Source organism: Coregonus lavaretus (genome assembly GCF_964263955.1).
Source record: "Coregonus lavaretus genome assembly, contig: HAP1_SCAFFOLD_717, whole genome shotgun sequence".
In the NCBI taxonomy this organism is placed as follows: domain Eukaryota; kingdom Metazoa; phylum Chordata; class Actinopteri; order Salmoniformes; family Salmonidae; genus Coregonus; species Coregonus lavaretus.
Window position 1 is genome coordinate 181020 of NW_028161395.1, and position 19522 is coordinate 200541.

Consider the following 19522-nt stretch of genomic DNA (forward strand, 5'->3'; position numbering starts at 1 on the left):
CAGAGGGAGCGAGGGAGGGAGAGCGAGAGAGGGATCAAGGGAGAGGGCGGGAGGGAGGAAAAAGGAATGACAGCTCTCACGCTAGCTGTGAATGGCTTACATAATGGCCTGTTGGAAAGAGGACTGTGGAGAGTTGTAGAGAGCAGCTGCAGGATGCAACCTCCTATATTGGTTGGCATTCTAATGGACAGAGGAAGGCAGGAAAACGTTCTCTGAGGGCAGACAGAACTATGTTTTGGGGGCTGCCCTCCCCTTTACACCAGTTCATCTGTAAAGCTTAGATCCCTCCTTACATTCCGGGATGTTTTTTAATCAGCAGGAATCCAGTCGCGCAGACGCCACTCAACACAGCTCTGCAACCAGAAGCAATTTGAGTCTGAGTCTAAGGATGGCCGGCTGGATGGCGGATGTCTTTTTAAGCTGAGTGTTACTGCCATGAGATGATCTCATCACGCAGACAGATGTGGCAGTCTATTTTTTTCTTCCCTTTGAAAAACTTTCTTCCAGAATGATCTCTTCATTGTAATGTAATGTGTTTACATAGCACCGCTGGTCAACATCAAGCTCCAAGTACTCAAAAGTAATCCGTTTAAGTCTTCCGTGAGCTTTTTAGGAAATCCCAATGTTTTTAAGTACAGGAATTATTATTTCGTAGAACTCTGAGCCCGGACAGACAGACGGCTAGTCAGTGAGGAACCATGAACCGTGCTTATTGACCGTCATGGCTGATTGCGGTGGTGGGGTGACCTCAGCTTTAGGGGTCACCACACACGGTTGTCTGGGAGATGTAATCCTGTGTAATGATAATGACAGAGCAGCTTCTCTGGACCCCCCCCCCCAGTCACTGTGACTCTGCATGTCATTCTCCTGTGGGATCAGAGTAGGGATTTGTCATGGGAATACAGGACTATTAATACTTCAACCTTTCTGTTTCTTATATAAGATTTGTATGGATTTTAGCTGCTGGGAACTAACGTAGCCTATGGCATTTCCTTTATGTGCTTAAGAGGAATCAATGTGAGCTGAAGTAAACAAGCGTGGTCAGTTGACCAATTGGGAATCAATCCCCTAATGTCACCTCAGCGATCCATCACATTACTTCTTTCTTTATTTTGCCTTAGGAAAGTTATGGTGGATGCATCATGTTAGGTTGGAAATTGGCTTCATGTGAAGTAATAAAGTTAAAAATGACGTCTTTTGACTCTTAGACAGACTGTCTAGAATGACTATGTCGGTGACTGTTGCAATGTCTTGTCATGTTACTTTCAGACACACACTCTCTCACACACACACACACACAGACACACACACACACACACACACACACACACACACACTCACACTCACACAAACCAGACAGTGTCTAGATAACGCTGATGGTATATGATGACCCAGCGTGCTCCCGTCTCTCTCCTGTCTCTCTGTTCTCCCAGCTCTGCAGACTGACGCTTATTGCAGACTGTTACCCTCAGTGACAGTTCCACTGCTTGCGTCCCAAATGCCACCCTAATACCTATATAGTGTACTACTTTTGACCAGGGCCCATATAGGAGATAGGGTACCATTTGGGACGTACCCGCTTGCTCCCAGTCCAGTCATTTGTATGTAATGTCCGGGGTATTTTCTTCCCTTTCTTTGTTTGCTGGAGAGATGGACTATTTAAATCTGCCAGACCGGCCGGCCGGATTCTTAAGAGCAATTAAAACATGTACGTTTATGTGAATTCTACTCTGAATTATAAAACGAACACACACTTTGAGAACTGACGTGAACACTCAAATTGTAAAGAGCTGGAAAGTCAACTTAAAGGCCAAGTGCAGACAGAAACGTGATTTTCCTGTGTTTTATATATATTTCCACACTGAGGTTGGAATAATACTGTGACATTTTGAAAATGATGATCATGCCCATTTTGTGTGAAAGCTGTTTTGAAAAGACTGCCTGAAATTTCTGCATGTTTTGGTGGGATGGAGTTTTGGCCTTCCATGGTGACATCACCATGTGGTAAATTAGTCAATAGACCAATACGAAAGAGTTCCAAATCTCCCTGCCAATAACGGCACATTTTTTGTTTTCCCCTCCCTACTCAGACCACTCCCAGACAGTCCTAGTAAAATTCTGGCTTGAGAAATTGCCCTTTGCTAAGAAGCTATTTTTGTCAATTTTAATTGAAAACAATCACAGTAAGGTACTTAATTGTTACCCAGAAATTATTTGGTATTGAGATTAAAACTGCTGCATTGGACCTTTTAAGATCATAATTAATCCTTTTCTCTTTCCACAATGGGGCAAATCCACATTGACTAAGTGAAAATGTGACTTAATTGGAAGACGGATTCACCCCCACATACCTAGCTAGTCCACCCACACCATCCTCACCTCAACTCTCTCCACCCTCCCTCTGCCTCTGGTCCTTTGTAAAACATTTTAAATGACTGTACCCTTTCATTTCTCTCTCCATTGTTGGCTGTTCTGTGAGGGGGGAAGAAAGGAACCAGCATGGATCCGGCTTAAAGGACCTCTTCACTGTGAGAGTTTCATCTGTAATGAGTTTTTTTTTTTAAATCACCTTGTTATTGGAATTACTGCTTCTCCTTAATTCCATTACCTCTTCCGCCGTCATGCCTAACTTTGTTTGGCCCCAGGAATCTCTAGGAGGGAGGTGTGTGTGTGTGTGTGTGTGTGTGTGTGTGTGTGTGTGTGTGTGTGTGTGTGTGTGTGTGTAATGTTATATAAAGACAGAGGTTCTAGATTGGAGGGGTGAGGGACGGGGGGGGTTGGTAAATACTGAGACAAACCACTGTGTTGGGCACTGTAAAGGACAGAGCCTGCAGTACTAAATGTACCAGGTTACATCAGCTTAGTGAGTCCAACTCTCTGTCTGTCGGACCTGTCGCTCACTCTCACATCCCGGTAAGTCTCTCTTTCTCAATCTATTTTTCTCTTTCTCTGTCTACTTTTCTCTGGAACTTTTTCTTCTCTACTGTTTTGATAGTTTGCTTTTCTTTCTGATGTGTTTGTGCGTGTGTGTGTGTGTGCAGAGAAGAGACTGAGGTAGGAAGAGGAAGGGTTTGGTTTGTTGAGCTTTTTTTTATTTTGTTTGAGTCTGTGTTCCTGGCTCCTATTCCCACCATTGTTTCTGGGTTCAGGTTATATGGATCAACTTGGTATCAGGAGGATTACTTGCCTTGGGTTCAGGTTATCTGGATCAACTTGGTATCAGGAGGATGACTTGCCTTGGGTTCAGGTTATATGGATCAACTTGGTATCAGGAGGATGACTTGCCTTGGGTTCAGGTTATCTGGATCAACTTGGTATCAGGAGGATGACTTGCCTTGGGTTCAGGTTATCTCGTTCAACTTGGTATCAGGAGGATGACTTGCCTTGCGTTCAGGTTATCTGGATCAACTTGGTATCAGGAGGATGACTTGCCTTGGGTTCAGGTTATCTGGATCAACTTGGTATCAGGAGGATGACTTGCCTTGGGTTCAGGTTATCTGGATCAACTTGGTATCAGGAGGATGACTTGCCTTGGGTTCAGGTTATCTCGTTCAACTTGGTATCAGGAGGATGACTTGCCTTGCGTTCAGGTTATATGGATCAACTTGGTATCAGGAGGATGACTTGCCTTGGGTTCAGGTTATATGGATCAACTTGGTATCAGGAGGATGACTTGCCTTGGGTTCAGGTTATCTGGATCAACTTGGTATCAGGAGGATGACTTGCCTTGGGTTCTCACTGCCCTGATGTTGGGCTGGACTTATTCATCTCAACAACTGGATCCTCTTGATATGGACTTTATCAAAGTCATGCGCCTCAAGACACTCTTTCAGAACTATTTGTCCTCCCTGATGAGGACCTTTTGTTTAAAGATTGTGTATCTGATAAAATGCTGAATGGTGGAAATACAGTATTTATTTGGCCTGATTTGGATCAAATTAGCTGGTCATCTATTTTCCATAGATGCAGCTTCCATCTACATGTTTGTATGTTAGGCTAATGGGGCTCGCATGTTGTGTTGCCACGTATGTTTCTGTGTTGATCCCGTCATGCTTGGGGCCCAGGTTTACTGAAGCGTCTCGAGCCAGACTTGGGCTATATTGGGCTGAGCCAGTGACAGACTTAAACATCTGTCTCAGCTAGAGCTTCAGGCCAGCCACACCACACACTCACTGAGTTAAATCAACACTGCTGGCTACCCTGGCTGTTTAGAGCTCACTGGGGCACACACAACACACACCCTTTTATGATCTCTGTCGTAAGGAAAATTACACACTGCTACACTCTACCAGAATTGAAACCTGACTGGATCTGAAGTCGTCTTTTAACTGAGGCCCCTTCTCTTTTCTCTCTCTCTCTCTCTCTCTCTCTCTCTCTCTCTCTCTCTCTCTCTCTCTCTCTCTCTCTCTCTCTCTCTCTCCCTCTCTCCCTCTCTCCCTCTCTCCCTCTCTCTCTCTCGCTCTCTCGCTCTCTCGCTCTCTCTGGCTCTCTCTGCCTCGCTCTCTCTGCCTCTCTCTCTCTCAATTCAATTTCAATTTAAGGGGCTTTATTGGCATGGGAAACATATTTTAACGTTGCCAAAGCAAGTGAAATAGATAATAAACAAAAGTGAAATAAATATTAACAGTAAACATTACACTCAGAAGTTCCAAAAGAATAAAGACATTTCAAATGTCATATTATGTATATATACAGTGTTGTAACAATGTGCAAATAATTCAAGTACAAATGGGAAAATAAATAAACATAAATATGGGTTGTATTTACAATGGTGTTTGTTCTTCACTGGTTGCCCTTTTCTTGTGGCAACAGGTCACAAATCTTGCTGCAGTGATTGCACACTGTGGTATTTCACTGAGTAGATAAGGGAGTTATCAAAATTTGGTTTGTTTTCTAATTCTTTGTGGATCTGTGTAATCTGAGGGAAATATGTGTCTCTAATATGGTCATACATTTGGCAGGAGGTTAGGAAGTGCAGCTCAGTTTCCACCTCATTTTGTGGGCAGTGTGCACATAGCCTGTCTTCTCTTGAGAGCCAGGTCTGCCTACGGCGGCCTTTCTCAATAGCAAGGCTATGCTCACTGAGTCTGTACATAGTCAAAGCTTTCCTTAAGTTTGGGTCAGTCACAGTGGTCAGGTATTCTGCCACTGTGTGCTCTCTGTTTAGAGCCAAATAGCATTCTAGTTTGCTCTGTTTTTTTGTTAATTCTTTCCAATGTGTCAAGTAATTCTCTTTTTGTTTTCTCATGATTTGGTTGGGTCTAATTGTGTTGTTGTTGTTGTCCTGGGGCTCTGTGGGGTCTGTTTGTGTTTGTGAACAGAGCCCCAGGACCAGCTTGCTTAAGGGACTCTTCTCCAAGTTCATCTCTCTGTAGGTGAAGGCTTTGTTATGGAAGGTTTGGGAATCGCTTCCTTTTAAGTGGTTATAGTATTTAACGGCTCTCTTTTCTGATAATTAGCAGGTATCGGCCTAATTCTGCTCTGCATGCATTATTTGGTGTTTTTTGTTGTACACTGAGGATATTTTTCAGAATTCTGCATGCAGAGTCTCAATTTGGTGTTTGTCCCATTTTGTGAATTCTTGGTTGGTGAGCAGACCCCAGACCTCACAACCATAAAGGGCAATGTGTTCTATAACTGATTCAAGTATTTATCATTCATTGAGGATACCATCGACACCACAGGCCTTTTTGGGTTGGAGGGTTTGTATTTTGTCCTGTAGTTCATTCAATGTAATTGGAGAATCCAGTGGGTTCTGGTAGTCTTTAATAGTTGAATCTGAGATTTGCATTTGATCATGTATATATTTTTTGCTGTTTGTTCTTTGTTATACGGGCAAAAAGATTGGAGAAGTGGTTTACCCATACATCTCCGTTTTGGATAGATAGCTCTTCGTGTTGTTGTTTGTTTAGTATTTTCCCAGAAGTGGTTAGTCTATGGATTCTTCAATTACATTGAGCTGATTTCTGACATGCTGTTCCTTCTTTTTCCGTAGTGCATTTCTGTATTGTTTTAGTGATTCACCATAGTGAAGGCGTAGGCTCAGGTTTTCAGGGTCTCTATGTTTTTAGTTGGATAGGTTTCTCAATTTCTTTCTTTGGTTTTTGCATTCTTCATCAAACCGTTTGTCACTGTTGTTACTTTTCTTCGGTTTTCTGTTAGAGATTTTTAGATTTGATAGGGAAGCTGAGAGGTGAAATATACTGTTTAGGTTTTCTACTGCCAAGTTTACGCCTTCACTATTACAGTGGAACGTTTTGTCCAGGAAGTTGTCTAAAAGGGATTGAATTTGTTGTTGCCTAATAGTTTTTTGGTAGGTTTCAACACTACTTTCCTTTCATCTATAGCATTTCTTAATATTATTCAGTTCCTTTGGCTTTGATGCCTCATGATTGAGGATTGCTCTGTTCAAGTAGACTGTTTATTTTGCTGTGGTCTGATAGAGGTGTCAGTGGGCTGACTGTGAACGCTCTGAGAGACTCTGGGTTGAGGTCAGTGATAAAGTAGTCTACAGTACTACTGCCAAGAGATGAGCTATAGGTGTACCTACCATAGGAGTCCCCTCGAAGCCTACCATTGACTATTTACATACCAAGTGTGCGACAGAGCTGCAGGAGTTGTGACCCGTTTTTGTTGGTTATGTTGTCGTAGTTGTGCCTAGTGAGGCATATGGGGGAGGGAATGCTGTCACCTCCAGGTAGGGGTTTGTCCCCCTGTGTGCTGAGGGTGTCAGGTTCCTTTCCAGTTCTGGCATTTAGTTCGCCACAGACTAGTACATGTCCCTGGGTCTGAAATGATTGATTTCCCCCTCCAGGATGGAGAAGCTGTCTTCATTAAAGTATGGGGATTCTAGTGGGGGGATATAGGTAGCACACAGGAGGACATTTTTCTCTGTTGAGATCATTTCCTTTTGAATTTCTAGCCAAATGTAAAATGTTCCTGTTTTTGTTAATTTAATAGAGTGAGTTAGGTCTGCTCTATACCAAATTAGCATACCCCCTGAGTCCCTTCCCTGTTTCACACCTGGTAGTTTGGTGGATGGGACTACCAGCTCTCTGTAACCTAGAAGGCAACCAGTGGGTCCGTCTCCTCTATACCATGTTTCTTGTAGGATGACAATGTCTGTATTTCCGATTTCTTTGGTGAAGTCCAGGTTCCTGCTCTTTAGGCCGAAGGCAGATGACCTCAGGCCTTGGATATTCCAGGATGAGATAGTGAAGGCTTTGTGTTCCATAAAGTGTCTAATGTTGTTGGTCGTGTGGTTTGGCCTCAGGCCAGTAATTGTGAGCAGAGCCTGCTGAGCATCTGGTACATGCCATTGGCTTGGGCTAGTGTAAGAGTGGGGGTTGGGCCTGTTGGCCTGCTCACAGCCTGGGTGTATGTGTGACTTTCATGTAGAGGCCCTCTTTGCGGGAGTGGGGGGCTTGGGGTGGATAGGAGGGTCATAGGTCTGATCTAAGGGGGCCTAAATGGGGTGTGGGGATGTTTGACTTGGGGGGGGGGGGGGGGGGGGGGTGTTCATTTGGTGGGGGTGTGGATATGGCTGGTGGTGCTGTGGTTTGGATGTAGGTCCTCTCGGCGGGGGTCCTCTATGTGTAGGTCCAAGGGGGGTCCCGCAGTTCTGGGAGAGTGTCTCGCTGGTCTGGGCGGGGTGTCTGTTGATCTGTTGCTCCTGTGTGAGTTGGGTGTGCGGTTGAGGGCGATATCCTTTAGGGTCCGGGCGAAGGTGGGCACTGCTGCCTTGTATAGGTGGACCTGGTCGTAAAGGCTGTTCACGTCCAGGGTGGAGTGGTGGGCCAGGTAGACATTTGGTTTTGATGCACAGTCAGGGGAAATACTTGCGTTTACCTGCTGTATGGTAGCAGGGTGGAAGTATTTTTGTGGTAGCAGGGTTGAGATAAACACTTGTGTGTTGGGGAAAGTAGAAGAAGCTCTCTTTCGCCATCTCTGTCTCTCTCTCACTATTTCGCCCTCTCTGTCTCTCTCTCTCACTCTTTCGCCATCTCTGTCTCTCTGTCTCTCTCTCTCACTCTTTCGCCATCTCTGTCTCTCTCTCACTCTTTCGCCATCTCTGTCTCTCTGTCTCTCTCTCTCACTCTTTCGCCATCTCTGTCTCTCACTCTCTCGCCATCTCTGTCTCTCTCTCTCGCTCTTTCGCCATCTCTCTCTCGCTCTTTCGCCATCTCTGTCTCTCTGTCGCTTGATCTTTCCACTAGACGCCCCCCTGCTCAATAATGAGTTGAAGTGGTGGTCTCTGTTGGCGTCATGCTTCAGCTGGCACATTGATTTAATAGTCTCCTGTGTCTCTGCCCCCACAGGGAGTCAAGCCGGCCAGCTTTGACAAGGTAGCCATACCAGAAGTGAAGGAAATCATCGAGGGATGCATCCGCCAGAACAAAGATGAGAGGTGAGCTACTGTGTGTGTGTGTGTATATACTGTACACAAACACACATAACTTGTCATGCTGTTTGTCCTTTCATCTGTCATTCACACACATAATGTTCAGAGACTGAGGGTGGACTGAAGGCCTTGGTCAGCCTGCCACTTAGTCCCACAAACAGGCCCAGCACCAAGGCACACACACACACAAACAAACTGCCACTGTGAATCGCCACATAAATCTCCCACAGTTTGTGGACAGAGATAAAATGTTTTCCTTTTCCACTCTCTGATCCTGTTGAACCAAAACAAGAGGAACTGAACCTGTATTACTTTCTCTAGCTGACAACTACCTGCGTCTGTCAAAACCCCTCACCAGTCATCACTGTTAAATATGAATGTCATTCATGGTTGACTTATGGTTGACTTGACTACATGTCAGTTTATGGATGATTTAGCCTAATGCAGTGTTCTTCAAAGTCGGGGTCGTGACATTGCAGTGGGGTCGCAAAAATAAATAAAAATTAGAGTACAGAATATTTTATGGGACAATATACAAACGTTTTTGAGAAATATAATTTGAAAGATACGATTTAATTGAGTAAATGTATTTATTGGTTTATTTTCATTTTGAAAAGAGATGAAAATGCAATGATTTGAAGGTTATTTGTTGATTTTTAAGGTTGTCATTAGATTTGGGGTGGGGTGGGGTCACAAAAAAATATTGGGAAAATAATGGGGTCTCCAGAAATTCTGGCGGAAAAAATGGGGTCCCCGCTTAAAAACTTTGAAAACCACTGGCCTAGAGGGTGAACAAATTGACTTGTTTTGAAGGACACTTTTTTTGTAAAGTTTTTATTAAATGTCCATTAGTCATGTTTTACTACGGTCCGTCTTATGAAGATTTAGAGCCTTCATTTTTAACCACATGTCAATTGTTAGACTTGCTTTGTTGATGAGTTTTTATGAAATATTTTACACGTTTTACTACATCTCAGTATTTGAAAGGTATAGTGGGTGTCTTTTTAAAGTTGACAAATTTGCATTTGAAGGTCAACTTTACTCAGTGAGGCCTCACTGTTGATAAACCAATTGAGTAGTGAATGATTAAGTCAATGAGTGACAACTGGAAAGACTGCTCACTCACACAACTGAGAAATAAATATACAGTGCCTTGCAAAAGTATTAATCCCCCTTGGCGTTTTTCCTATTTTGTTGCATTACAACCTGTAATTTAAATGGATTTATATTTGGATTTAATGTAATGGACATACACAAAATAGTCCAAATTGGTGAAGTGAATAACTTGTTTCCAAAAATTCTAAAAAATAAATAACGGAAAAGGGGTGCGTGCGTATGATATGTATTCACTCCCTTTGCTATGAAGCCCCTAAATAAGATCTGGTGCAACCAATTACCTTCACAAGTCACATAATTAGTTAGATTGCACACAGGTGGACTTTATTTAAGTGTCACATGATCTGTCACATGATCTCAGTATATATACACCTATTCTGAGTGTGCAACACCACTAAGCAAGGGGCACCACCAAGCAAGCGGCACCATGAAGACCAAGGAGCTCTCCAAACAGGTCAGGGATAAAGTTGTGGAGAAGTACAGATCATGGTTGGTTTATAAAAAAAATATCAGAAACTTTGAACATCCCACGGAGCACCATTCAATTCATTATTCAAAAATGGAAAGAATATGGCACCACAACAAACCTGCCAAGAGAGGGCCGCCCACCAAAATACACGGACCAGGCAAGGAGGGCATTAATCAGAGAGGCAACAAAGAGACTAAAGATAACCCTGAAGGAGCTGCAAAGCTCCACAGCGGAGATTGGAGTATCTGTCCATAGGACCACTTTAAGCCGTACACTCCACAGAGCTGGGCTTTACGGAAGAGTGGCCAGAAAAAAGCCATTGCTTAAAGAAAAAAATAAGCAAACACGTTTGGAGTTCGCCAAAAGGCATGTGGGAGACTCCCCAAACATATGGAAGAAGGTACTCTGGTCAGATGAGACTAAAATTGAGCTTGAGGGGGGAATGCATGCAAGCATCAATATTTGATCATCTGTTGTGAGATGAATCCCCTGTATGATGTTTCACTGATGAAGCAGTGGAAAGGCTGATGGTGACTTGGCTCTCTTTCTCTGGTGCTAGCTGTTTAACAATGCATGAACACTGGGAGATCGTCAAATCCCCATTGTGTAAATGTGGTTTTAGTATCCAAGCCCCAAGTTGTATTAATACATCTATGCTGTCTCCAACTATTAAGGTTCTGTAGGGTTCGTCTCTGTATCTTTTATCGTCATTCTAATAAAAGTAAATGTGTTTGTATTATAGACATAATGTTGTACAACACCATGCAAAAAACTAACGACACGCTTGAGAAAAGAAAAGTCCAATAAAGCTTTTAATGTGTGGCTAGGATGTTATTGCCACTAGCCAAGTATAATCAAGCATTGTTTATTTTTTTCCCACTCCTGTCGTTCTCTGGGTACTTAATGATGCATGGTTGAGGTTTTAGACAGAACAATGCATGAAAAGACTGACTTAAACTATGTGGTCTAACAACAATATAGTATGTATGTTTACGATTTAAACTAAAGCCTTGGGTTTTTCCCCACTTTGTTATTCTCCTGGTACTTGAAACTAATGATGCATGGTTGAGGGTTTTTAACTCAACGATGCATGGAAAGGCTGACTAAACTGTGCGGTCGGTCTAAATAATAATAGTATGTTTGCTACTTAAATTACTCACTAGTGCAGGGCTCTCCAACCCAGTTCCTGGAGAGCTACTGTCCTGTAGATTTTCGCTCCAACCCTAATCTAGCTCACCTGATTATAATTAGCTGGTTGATAAGCTGAATCAGGTTAGTTACAACAGGGTTGGAGTTAAAACCTAAAGGAGGGTATCTCTCCAGGAACAGGGTTGGAGTTAAAACCTACAGGAGGGTAGCTCTCCAGGAGCAGGGTTGGAGTTAAAACCTACAAGGAGGGAGCTGTCCAGGAACAGGGTTGGAGATAAAACCTACAAGGAGGGTAGCTGTCCAGGAACAGGGTTGGAGAGCCCTGCACTAGAGCATTCACTGTGTGGACCCAGTGGTGCCTGCATTGTGTTTAGCCACCTGTGACAGGCATGGAATTCTCTTATCCTGTTCTTTGTGACAGGCCAGGCACTTGGCAGCCCTGTAGCCATCTGTAGCCATGAAATGCTTTGAAGGGCTGGTCATGGCTCACATCAACGCCATCATCCCAGACACCCTGGACCCACTCCAATTTGCATACTGCCCCAACAGATCTACAGATGATGCAATCTCTATTGCACTCTACACTGCCCTCTCCCGCCTGGATAAGAGGAACACCTATGTGAGAATGTTGTTCATTGACTACAGCTCAGCGTTCAACACCATAGTGCCCTCCAAGCACATCACTAAGCTCAGGACATTAGGACTGAACACCTCCCTCTGCAACTGGATCCTGAACTTCCTGATGGGCCGCCCCCAGGTGGTGAAGGTAAGCAACAACACATCCGCCACGCTGACCCTCAACACGGGGTGCGTGCTTAGTCCCCTCCTGTACTCCCTGTTCACCCACGACTGTGGCGCGCACTACCATCATTACGTTTGACGACGACACGACGGTGGTAGGCCTGATCACCAACGATGATGAAACAGCCTATAGGGAGGAGGTCAGTGACCTGGCATTGTGGTGCCAGGACAACAACCCTTTTCCCTCAATGTCAGCAAGACAAAGGAGCTGATCATGGACTACAGGAAACGGAGGGCCGAGCATGCCCCGTCCACATTGATGGGGCTGTAGTGGAGCGAGTTGAGAGCTTCAAGTCCCTCTGTGTCCACATCGCTAAGGAATTAACATGGTCCACACGCCAATACAGTTGTGAAGAAGGCACGACAACGCCTCTTCCCCCTCAGAAGGCTGAAAAGATTTGGCACGGGCCCTTAGATCCCCAAAGCTTTACAGATGCACCAAGTCTGGAACCAACAGGACCCTGAACAGCTTCTAAACCCAAGCTATAAGACTGCTAAATAGTTAGTCCAGGTATCTATTTGGTTATCTGCATTGACGCCCCTTTGCACTAACTCTTTTGACTCCTCACATACGCTGCAGCTACTGTTTATTATCTATCCTGTTGCCTAGTCACTTTATCCCTACCTATATGTACATATCTACCTCAATTACCTCGTACCCCTGCACATCGACTAGGTACTGGTAGCCCGTGTATATAGCCAAGTTAACGTTACTCATTGTGGATTTATTCCTAGTGTTTTTATTTTAATATAATTTGTCAAATTTTCTCTCTGCGTTGTTGGGAAGAGCTCGTTAGGAACCATTTCACTGTTGGTCTACACCTGTTGTTTACGATGTGACAAATAACATTTGATTTGATTAGGCTTGTTGATGCGTAGTCAGCCCACGTTACATTTACAGAGAGGCCTGATGATCCATCCCTGTACTGGTGGTGTAAACACTGCATTTGAGAGAGAGAGAGAGAGAGGAGAGAGAGAGAGAGAGAGAGATGGAGACTGAGAGAGAGAGAGAGAGAGAGAGAGAGAGAGAGAGGAGAGAGAGAGAGAGAGAGAGAGAGAGAGAGAGGAGAGAGAGAGAGAGAGAGAGAGAGAGAGAGAGAGAGAGAGAGAGAGAGAGAGAGAGAGAGAGAGAGAGAGGAGAGAGAGAGAGAGAGAGAGAGAGAGAGAGAGAGAGAGAGAGAGAGAGAGAGAGAGAGAGAGAGAGAGAGGAGAGAGGGAGAGAGAGAGGAGAGAGAAGAGAGAGAGAGAGATGAGAGAGAGAGAGAGAGAGAGAGAGTGAGAGAGAGAGAGAAGAGAGAGAGAGAGAGAGAGAGAGATGAGAGAGAGATAGAGAGAGAGAGATGAGAGAGAGAGAGAGAGAGAGAGAGAGAGAGAGACGAGAGAGAAGAGAGAGAGAGAGAGAAGTGAGAGAGAGAGAGAGGAGATCATTTGTTTGTCCTTGGCTAGGCTCTCCTGCTTGGCTGCTTCTCCTCCCTAGTTTCTGATGTAGTTGTTTACCATGTTAGCTGTAGTTAGGCTCACCCTGTGTGTATTCTACTCAGTCATGCATTAAAACATCAATATAATAATGCACATTCATCCGAAGACACTTACACACACTTACCAGCTGAGCAACACATGATCACTTGATGATAATAAGATGTCCCGAGAGGTAACATTGTGCCTTCAATAATGCCCATTGTCTGATTCATGGATAGTAAATATACATAGACTTATTATGGGATGTCATTTATGGATTGTAAATATACATAGTTATTATCAGATATAAAGCCATATTACTGTATGTCAGCACAAAGCTCTATGGCTGTCCTTTAGGCCACCGTACACAGAGTAATGTCCTCTTTAAATAGGCTAATAGGTTAATCATGCACCATGCGGAACTTATTGAATGTAATAAAGCCTGTTTTGACCTTGTTTGTTAACGCTAAACTCTATCATCAATCTCCCCCTCTCTTCTCTCTCTGTTCTCCCTCTCTTCTCCCCATCTCATCCCTTCTCTCCTCTCTTCCCCCCACCCCTCTCCCGCTCTTCCCTTTTCTTCTTCCCCTTTCTCCCCCTCTCTCCTCCCTCCCTTCTCTTCCTCCATCCCTCCTCCTCTTCCACAGATATGTCATTAAGATCCTGCTGAGCCATGCGTTCTTCCAGGAAGAGACTGGTGTGCGTGTGGAGCTGGCCGAGGAGGACGATGGGGAGATGATCGCTATCAAACTGTGGCTGAGGATAGAAGACGTCAAGAAGCTGAAGGGAAAGTACAAGGACAACGAAGCCATCGAGTTCTCCTTCGACCTCAACAAGGACTTCCCCGAAGATGTGGCACAGGAAATGGTACGGTTGGTTGGTTGGTTAATTGATACATGTATTTTTTGCTAAGTAATTGATCATGTGATTAAAAACAAAACCACAACATCACTGAAAATGGTGGCTTGATAGAGGATTGACTAGTCATGGTGGTTCCTTCTCCTGTCCCAACAGGTTGAGTCTGGCTATGTGTGCGAGGGAGACCACAAGACGATGGCCAAGGCCATCAAAGACCGAGTGTCTCTGATCCAAACGAAGAGAGAACAGAGGCAGCTGGTCCGAGAGGAGTTGGAGAAGAGGAATCTAAAGCAGCAGGCCCTACAGGCAGCAGAGGCCCTCAGATCCCCCCAGCAGAGTCAGTTACCCCCCCAGCCCCAGCCCGTTGCCCCAGCCCAGCCCCCCATAGCCCAGACTGAGAAGGAGGACCCAGAGATGGACCAGCACCAACAGCAGCAGTACCAACAGGCCAACATCTCCATGACATGTAGGTGGACTAGGCACAGTGTCTCGCTCAGAGATGTGCGTTCGGAAAGTGTTCAGACCCCTTCACTTTTTTCACATTTTGTTACGTTACAGAATAAATAAAAAAATTCATCAATCTACACATAATGACAAAGTGAAAACAGGTTTTTATAAATGTTTGTTAATTTATTAAAAATAAAAAACATAAATACCTTATTTACATAAGTATTCAGACCCTTTGCTATGAGACTCAAAATTGAGCTACGGAATTGTCCGTAGAGCTCCGAGACAGGATTGTGTTGAGGCACATATCTGAGGAAGGTTACCAAAAAATGTCTGCAGCATTGAAAGCCCCCAAGAACACAGTGGGCTCCATCATTCTTAAATGGAAGAAGTTTGGAACCACCAAGACTCTTCCTAGAGCTGGCCGCCCGGCCAAACTGAGCAATCGAGGGAGAAGGGCCTTGGTCAGGGAGGTGACCAAGAATCCGATGTTCACTCTGACAGAGCTCCAGAGTTCCTCTGTGGAGAACCTTCCACAAGAACAACCATCTCTGCAGCGCTCCACCAATTAGGCCTTTATGGTAGTGGCCAGACGGAAGCCACTTCTCAGTAAAAGGCACATGACAGCCCGGCTTGGAGTTTGCCAAAAGGCACCTAAAGGACTCTGACCATGAGAAACAAGATTCTCTGGTCTGATGAAACCAAGATTGAACTCTTTGACCTGAATGCCAAGGGTCACGTCTGGAGGAAACCTGGCACCATCCCTACGGTGAACATGGTGGTGGCAGCATCATGCTGTGGGGAGTTTTTTCAGCGGCAGGGACTGGGAGACTAGTCAGGATCGAGGGAAAGATGAACGGAGCAAAGTACAGAGAGATCCTTGATGAAAACCTGCTCCAGAGCGCTCAGGACCTCAGACTGGGGCGAAGGTTCACCTTACAACAGGACAACGACCCTAAGCACACAGCCAAGACAACGCAGGAGTGGCTTCGGGACAAGTCTCTGAATGTCCTTGAGTGGCCCAGCCAGAGCCCGGACTGGAACCCGATCAAACATCTCTGGAGAGACCTGAAAATAGCTGTGCAGCGACGCTCCCCATCCAACCTGACAGAGCTTGAGAGGATCTGCAGAGAAGAATGGGAGAAACTCCCCAAATACGGATGTGCCAAGCTTGTAGCGTCATACCCAAGAAGACTTGAGGCTGTTATCGCTGCCAAAGGTGCTTCAACAAAGTACTGAGTTAAGGGTCTGAATACTTATGTAAATGATATATATTTTTAAAAATTGCAAACCTTTCTAAAAACCTGTTTTTGCTTGGTCATTATGGGGTATTGTGTGTAGATTGATGAGGGGAGAAAAAAACCAATTTAATCCATTTTAGAATAAGGCTGTAACGTAACAAAATGTGGATAAAGTCAAAGAGTCTGAATACTTTCCAAATGCACTCTATGTTCTGTGATTATCGAGAATGCGCCAGGAAATCAGGAATGCAATGTAGTTGATATTGTATATCTCTCAATGGCTCTCTTGATCTCAATCTGGATTTCTCTCTCTCTCTGGATTTGTCTCGGTCGCTCTCTCTCTTCTCTCTCTCTCTCTCTCTTGATCTTTTTCACTCTCTCTCTCTTTTTTTTTCCCTCTATCTTTTTCTCTCCATCTCTCTCTCCCTCCCTCTCCCCTCCTTTCTCATCTGGTCACCGTGTGTGTTCTCGTCCCCTCCACCTACAGCTGACGGAGCGGTGGACAACGGCCAGGCTTCGTCCCTGTTCTCAGAGTCCCATCTGGGCCAGCTGACCATGTCCTACAGCAACATCCCTGCCAACCAGCAGCAGCAGGGCCAAGCCCAGGCCCAGGCCCCCTACCCCTCCCCTTCTCCCCAGCAGCAGCTCAATGCCTACCAACAGCAGAACATGGTAAGTAATGTCATCAAAACGAGACGGAGGGATTTGTCGTTTTTTTTCTTCTAGTTCTTAGGAAGATTGAAGTGAATTGCAGTGGAGTTTGCAGTTGTAATATGCATGAGAGTGATGTCTGAAGAGTGGATTTGGAGCCAGTTCCCTTTTGAGATGAAGAGGTTCTCAGTCTTTGAAATGGAGCAACCTTTTTCCTTCCCGGCTGCCCTCTCTCTCAGGTTTGTCCTGTAGTCCTTTATAGTCCCAGAACTGTTTGTGCCGTCTTGTCAACTCCTATGGTCATTGTTACACTAATCATGACAATTATAATAGGAGTTGCCAATACAGCGGAGACATGTCTGACATCAGGCTACTATAGTCCCACGAGTTCGTCAATTTCACATTTCGGTCTTCTTGGCACCGCAGTGGTGGACAAGCAGCTGCGTTCTAACCAACCTATTCAGTAATGAATAAATTACAAGCTCAAAGTGGAAATTTCCAGAGAAACCCAGAGATCAGGTTTTACAGTTCCTCTTTGAACAGTAACACACGCTGATGGTCTTGCTGTTTGTCAAGAGACCACAAACCCAATGTCTGGAACAGTATTCTTCAGTGTATTGGGAGGAATAGTGAAAAATAATTGAAAATATGGCCTTATAGAATATCAAAGTATTAAACTGGCTGTTAATTCAGTGTTTTAATTGCTCTCATGTTTCCACTCTAACTAATACAAGGTACAGGAACAGGGACAGCTTTTGGTCATACAACAAACAGTCGTACAAGACGATTGGCCTACGCCTCAAAACACACAAATGTAGGAAGCACAAACCAATACGTTAATCTACACCCAAAATATATAGCCTAGCTACGAAAGAGCTGCCCTTCTGCTCCATAGGTACCCGTCTGTCTCCGCTAACAGGGCGTGACCCCACGGTCACCCCTAAAGGTCAAAAGTTCAAAAACAATGTTCTAGAACCCATCCCAAAGGGTTTAGACAGATGTATAATTTACACCATCCTAAAGGGTTTAGACAGATGTATAATTAACACCATCCTAAAGGGTTTAGACAGATGTATAATTAACACCATCTTAAAGGGTTTAGACAGATGTATAATTAACACCATCTTAAAGGGTTTAGACAGATGTATACAGTATTAACACCATCCAAAAGGGTTTAGACAGATGTATACGGTATTAACACCATCCAAAAGGGTTTAGACAGATGTATACGGTATTAACACCATCCTAAAGGGTTTAGACAGATGTATAATTAACACCATCCTAAAGGGTTTAGACAGATGTATAATTAACACCATCTTAAAGGGTTTAGACGGATGTATACAATATTAACACCATCCTAAAGGGTTTAGACAGATGTATAATTAACACCATCTTAAAGGGTTTAGACAGATGTATAATTAACACCATCTTAAAGGGTTTAGACAGATTTATAATTAACACCATCCTAAAGGGTTTAGACAGATGTATAATTAACACCATCCTAAAGGGTTTAGACAGATGTATAATTAACACCATCCTAAAGGGTTTAGACAGATGTATAATTAACACCATGCCAAAGGTTAGAAGCCCCAGTCATGCTCTTGAGTCATGGGTCTTTAGGTCTTCAGTTACTTACAGGTAAGTTCCGGAATTAACTAGCCTTTGATTCGCCAAAAGTGAGAACAGCTGCAAGTTTCAGAAATCAGTTACTCTGTGTGTTTTAGTTTGTGGATTACAGTTTGGTCAGTATTGTCTTCTATCTCCTGTTTTGTTTTAATGTATTGAACTGTTAGTTGTTTTGCCCAATGTCAGTTGGTTTGATTTGAATTTCTGAACAGAATGATGCATGTTGGAGAAACCAAAGCCACTCCGAAGTAAAGAAACTCCACTTTGAGTTTGATTCCTTTTTTCCCCTCATACCTTCCACATTGCTGCATCCTCAGCTATGCCATGCATCTTGTTCTAGTACAGTACCCTGTTCCCCCCTCCCCCTCCCCCAACCCATCCCCCAACCCATCCCCCCAATCCCAACCAATCACTTATGGTACATATTATTAATAGTACTTATGTTGGTATTTGTCATTATTTGTGTTTTGTTTTGTTTTTATACATATTAGGCAGTTAGCTGTGCAAACTGTCAGGGCCTCCATCAATCCCATACTGTTTATTTTAGAGGTGCCATGATGCTGTCCGTTTTTACGGTCTCTGTTTGGCACGCTGGGCAGTCACCTCAGCCCGCCGTCACTCATCAGTGTCAGACACACTGAATCACCAAGCCTTGTTACTGGACCTGACTCAGTCATCTCCATAATGTCAGTGAATTATAGCTCACTAGACCTTCCTAAAGCTGTGGAACTGTCACCACAAACCATACACCTGATGGCGTATGTTAGATCGAGATTTCCAAGCTGTTCAAGCTTATCAAGTATTGTTTGCATTCAACATTGATTACACATTAATTCCACCGTGTGTGTGTGTGTGTAGTCTTTGGTAAGCTTGCACAAATATTTATTGGGCATGACAACCAGTCATTTTTAATTCTGTAATCATTTTACCATTGTTTGGTTTTATTTGACCATCAAGTGCTATTACTTTACAGTGAATCGATCTGCTCAATGATAGTGGTAGAAGTGTTAAAATGATATTGCCGTTAGTCCTAAATGGCATATTTTACATTGAAACAATGCCTAGCTCCTGCTATTTCTATATGTGAATAAGCAAAAACACAGTTATATATCAATAAAATCAAACCTGAAAAAGGCTTGTGGACATCATATTTTGCACTACATTCTTGCGTGTTGTGTTTTTTATACTGAGAGATGGGATTGATTGGTGTGTCTATGCAGTCTGCGCCACTACTGCTTGGGTTTTAGTTTTGTCATTTGAGATAATTTTATGTCTTCCTCTTTGTCTGTTTATTTATTGTGTGTT

At 43.9% G+C, this 19522-nt stretch overlaps 1 protein-coding gene across 1 annotated transcript in view; it reads left to right on the top strand.

Annotated features, from left to right (window-relative positions):
* The window catches only part of LOC311120732 (serine/threonine-protein kinase WNK1-like), a gene marked incomplete at its 5' end in the record, with an annotated part of 118521 nt that overhangs the window by 52219 nt on the left and 46780 nt on the right, over positions 1–19522 (top strand). The window contains 4 exons of the mRNA XM_084195310.1: positions 8319–8407; positions 14042–14261; positions 14409–14718; positions 16428–16612. Coding sequence (XP_084051436.1) covers positions 8319–8407; positions 14042–14261; positions 14409–14718; positions 16428–16612 — 804 coding nt within the window. The remainder of the gene's footprint in view (positions 1–8318; positions 8408–14041; positions 14262–14408; positions 14719–16427; positions 16613–19522) is intronic.